This window comes from Conger conger, chromosome 3 (genome assembly GCF_963514075.1).
Source record: "Conger conger chromosome 3, fConCon1.1, whole genome shotgun sequence".
NCBI classification, from domain to species: domain Eukaryota; kingdom Metazoa; phylum Chordata; class Actinopteri; order Anguilliformes; family Congridae; genus Conger; species Conger conger.
The window spans coordinates 81,089,066-81,094,065 of NC_083762.1; the positions used below are offsets into that span (position 1 = coordinate 81,089,066).

At 51.5% G+C, this 5,000-nt stretch overlaps 1 protein-coding gene across 1 annotated transcript in view; it reads right to left on the reverse strand.

Annotated features, from left to right (window-relative positions):
* The window catches only part of pdia5 (protein disulfide isomerase family A, member 5), a 67,174-nt gene that overhangs the window by 10,570 nt on the left and 51,604 nt on the right, over positions 1–5,000 (reverse strand). The window contains exon 13 of the mRNA XM_061234155.1: positions 4,623–4,753. Coding sequence (XP_061090139.1) covers positions 4,623–4,753 — 131 coding nt within the window. The remainder of the gene's footprint in view (positions 1–4,622; positions 4,754–5,000) is intronic.

A 5,000-nucleotide genomic window follows, 5' to 3' on the forward strand; every position in this document is an offset into this window, starting at 1 on the left:
CCTACAGACCCAGCGGCAGCCATTTTCTCCTGCTCTCTCCCGTCTCATTATCCAGCCCAGACAAGGCGCTGACACTGTGCACACACCTCCTGACTCCCAACACCTTTATTCTCACACCGAGACGCCAGCTTTCATCAAAACCAGGTGAGCTGGAGTTCGTCTAACGATCCCAATACAAGGGCTCATGCTGTTTCAGCAGCCTCTGTGTAAAAAACACCCCATCTACACAAACCCCCAAATCTCCATCTAAAACACCCCAACTACACACACCCCCAAATCTCCATCTAAAACACCCCAACTACACACACCCCCAAATCTCCATCTAAAACACCCCAACTACACACACCCCCAAATCTCCATCTAAAACACCCCAACTACACAAACCCCCATGTAAAGAACTCTAGAGATCGACAAACCTCCATGTAAAGAACAATCTCTCTTTCTTTACTTCCTGTATTTGCTAGTTTGGGGCTCTGACCTGGTTTTTGCCATTTTCCGATCTGCCCTTCTGTCTCTGTAAAAACTGTTATACAAATAAAATACAAATTAAATGAATTGAATTGAACTCTACAAATCATAACACCTCCATGTAAAGTAAAGTACCCAACTACAAATCCCCAAAATCTGGCAACCTGCTTGCATGCAGTCCTAGTTCTCATGGAATTAGCCATTTCTCTAAAATGTGTTTTCAATCTGTTGATTGTTTATGCATGCTGAATATGAATGACTACGGGCTGCAGTAGACAGTGCCCTGCCCTCTACGGTAACGTGACAGAAATATATGTGCCCCATGACGGATGACCGGCCCACATCGGCGGATGTACACACCGCCTGGATCAGCTCCAGCGCCAGATACGGCCATAACTCTGAATCCTGCATACTTTAACCTTATCAAGAGAATACAAGTTCCCCAAGGGCCAGCTGCGCTTCGGACCGGTGGCTAAAGGGCAGAACGGGACACTCTGGCTTCAGCAACACGCTTCAGCGATGCAGAGCTGAGGTGGGGTGAATGGTGCTGATCACATCTCCGCACGAGGGGAGTCTCTGAATGATGCACACATACATGGACACACCTGGCTGATTGCCCCGGAGTGCGCCTAGCAACCAGCTGAAGGGCTTCTGGAGAGCGTGCGATTCCCACCCCGCCGCCCGCGTAATACCCGTCTCACAAGAACCGTCTCATAATCACGGTCTCATAATCACGGTGTCATAATAACCGTCTCACAAGAACCGTCTCATAATCACGGTCTCATAAGAACCGTCTCATAATCACGGTCTCATAAGAACCGTCTCATAATCACGGTCTCATAATAACCGTCTCATAATAACCGTCTCATAATCACGGTGTCTTTAGGCGCAGACGCCCGGTCCAATCCTGAGACTCACCTCCACTCTTCACCTGAAGTCTCACCTGCAGAAGCTCCTCTCTAATGACCACACATCCTGCGTGTGTGGAGTTCACGTCACCCTCCCTGACGCACGGTCCCGCGTCACCCCTCCCTGACACACGCTGTCCCGCGTCACGCTCCTAATTGGCTTACCTTCCCTCCCGAAAGGACTCTGCGCTTCCTCTTTCTCCCTCTCTCTCTCTCGCCCATTCTCCGTTTTAATTAATCCCACCCACAGAACTCCCAGAAGCACTTGAGAGAGAGGGTGAGAAATGAGTGTCCTTGTAATATCTCCACAGAGCTGGCCTGAGTCAGGACACGGGGCGTGGGGGCGTGGTTAAGGTCATCAAGCAGAAATGAGCCGTGAGCGCAGAGTTCGGACGGGGGGGGGGGGGGGGGGGGTAATGTGTGTTTGGACGGGGGGGGGGGGGGGGGGGGTAATGTGTTTGGACAGGGGGGGTAACGTGTGTTTGGAGGGGGGGGGGGTAAATTGTGTTTGGACAGGGGGGGTAACGTGTGTTTGGAGGGGGGGGGGGTAAAGTGTGTTTGGACAGGGGGGGGGGGTAACGTGTGTTTGGACAGGGGGGGGGGGGAACGTGTGTTTGGACGGGGGGGGTAACGTGTGTTTGGACGGGGGGGGGGGGTAATGTGTGTTTTTACGGGGGGGGTAACGTGCGTTTGGACGGGGGGGGGGGGGTAACGTGTGTTTGGACGGGGGGGGGGGAACATGTGTTTGGACGGGGGGGGGGGGGGGGGGGGTGAGGGGGGGGGTAATGTGTGTTTTTACGGGGGGGGTAACGTGTGTTGGACGGGGGGGGGGGGGTAACGTGTGTTTGGATGAGGGGGGGGGGGTAACATGCGTTCGGACGGGGGGGGTAATGTGTTTGGACGGGTGGGGGGGGATTTTGTGTTCACAGGGCAGGTTTATGTGCGTCTGACTCCAAACAGAGCCTGTGTTTGGCCCCCTGTGAGCACACCCCGAGGGTGATTATGAATAATTGAGCTCGGGAGTGTTATTATTATTATTATTGTTTGCTTTAATATGCTGGGTGGAGCTCCAGCCCAGTGTCGGGTCAGTCTGTCGCTGCCTCTCTGCCCAGGGCTCACAGCTCCAGACCTGACGGGCTGAAACACTCCTGCTGGATCCAACTGTCCCGGCCAGCCATCAAAACACGGACCCGCCCTCCCCCTGCTCCCCCTGCTCCCCCTCCTCTCCTCCTCTCCTCCCCCCCCCCCACCCTCAAGCACAAATCCAGCCCCCACCCCCCGCAGCCCTAAGACCAACTGGAACCAGACCTTGGTCTGGATAGTATTTGTTTTGGATTCAAATGTTTTTCAGCATTCGACTAAGCATGCCTGGTGTATTTCAACAAATGAAATGATCCTGAAAGTATGAACCCTGCCCATCTGCTCCTCGCTGTAGGCTCAGATGCACCAGGCAAGAACAACAGAGCACAGAAAAGTATTTGAATCCTAAGGACTATTTGGACCCGACTGGAACACCCGGCCTGGGCCTGGGTCTGGGTCTGGGTCTGGGCGGAACCTTTCTGTGGGAGTAATCAGAGGGCGGGGGGAAGGGTTTTCTGTTGCACTCTGAACAGCTGCGTGTAACAGCCCTCCAGGGCGGCGACGGGCAGATGGAAACGCCAGGATCACCTGGCTCCAGATGTTTGCTGTCAGGCGGTCTCTGGCTGAGTTCTGCCCTGCGGGGGGGGGGGCTTCCACAGCCCGGGCGTACAGTACAGAGCCTGTCCTTTAAACACAAACACTGACACATCTAAACAACCTGAATAACAACCAGCTAAACACACTGTCCACAGCCCTCACAAACACTGACACCATCTAAACAACATCCTGAATAACAACCAGCTAAACAATAACCTGCCCAGCGTGCTTTCCACTCTGACCCCTGGGACTGTCCAAGGTCATCACAAACACTGACATCATTTAAATAACAACCAGCTAAACATGCTTTCCACTGTCCCGCACATGCACAGGGAAAATTATAGGCGTCTACACAATCCGCAATCACACTGGACACATGAATCTTGTTGCACTTCCCTACAGGGTATAAAGTGAACAGTGAACAGCAGCCAGCAGCCTAATGTTGCTTCATTTCATCTGGGTCTGATTGAGAAGTCTGATTGTCTGCTTTACCAGGCACTGTGGCAGGTATCCACCCATTACCTGGAGGTCCTGTTCTGTTCTAAGTATCAAATCTGCTCATGTCTAAATGTCTGGTAACACCGTGCAATTGGCCGGGGTATTTTGGGATGCAGTTGGGATGCATTCTCAGTACAGAATCTATCAGGCTAAATAGGCCTCTGCCAGTGAAACTCTGCCTCCATCTTGCACTCCCTACCCAATACATCAGCCTAAATAGGCCTGCCTGCCTGGTCCTGTGTTCTCAAAGTTATTTACAGCCGTTATTGAAGTTACAAATAAGCATTTAATGACTTACGCATGGAAATTACCATTCAGAATTAGTCTCAATTCCCCAGGTAAAGGAAAAACAACATTAATATCATTTCGGGCTGAGCACTCGAGAGCGGGAAGTTGAAAGCTGAGAAAGCCCCTTTTGTAACAATTAATACATAGTCGGAGGGCAGAGAAGTCCGGGCGTGTTAGAGAATAGTTTGATCACACACCCCCCCTCCACTCAGAGTGGGTTCAGGGAGGATTAAACGACTTTGAGGGGGAGAAAAGAAGTTGGGCTTCAGGCAGATGGTGACGTTATGTTCCTGCTCTGGTGCCAAAGGCATTGTTTCAGAGAGGAATACTTCAGGAAGACTTCACCGAAAGATGTTTAAAGGCAGCGGTGCTGTTCTTCTGCTCTCATACCAAGCTTCAGTAAAAGCCAAAGATGTGTGCTTGTGTGTGCTTCTCAAAGGGATGTTTACTACTGTGTGCACTAAAATGAGCCATTTTACCCCCCCAATACGGTCATCGCCTCCAAACTGGTTAATGTATACCTACTGCCTTTCCTCTCCGACTTTTAATTATCACTAAAACTTTACGAAACAACACACTTAAAAAATATACTTGTGATTCGCCATGCATATCGGTGAAACGCGTGTCATAAAAGCAACATCAGCAACAACAACAGGTAATGAATCTGTTTAATGATAAAGGGCACATCTTACGACGGCGTTTGTGTATGAGCTGCAGGTGTATTAGAATGCGATGATGATGATTGTGATTATTATATGGATGGTGATAAACGGTGATACTCACAGGGGGCGTAGAACATGACCAGGGCGTGCTTCTTCTTCTTTAGTGCCTCTCTGAAGTCCTCCACGCCCAGGTGACTGACGCTGGAGGGCGTGTCTTCCCATGACTGCTCAGGAGGGGGCGGGGCCTGGGGGCTGGGGGAGGGGCAAGAGAGACCGTTAACAGGAAGAGTAACTGTGTGAACCTTTTTAAAAAAAACATTTAGCATCTCCAACACTACCCGACTTTGGAGAGCACAATCTGTACGGGTCTACACCGGGAGAGAGGAGATCTACACACCCCTGCTGCCGGGAGAGAGGAGGTCTACACCCCCCATGCTGCCGGGAGAGAGGAGGTCTACACCCCCCATGCTGCCGGGAGAGAGGAGGTCTACACACCCCT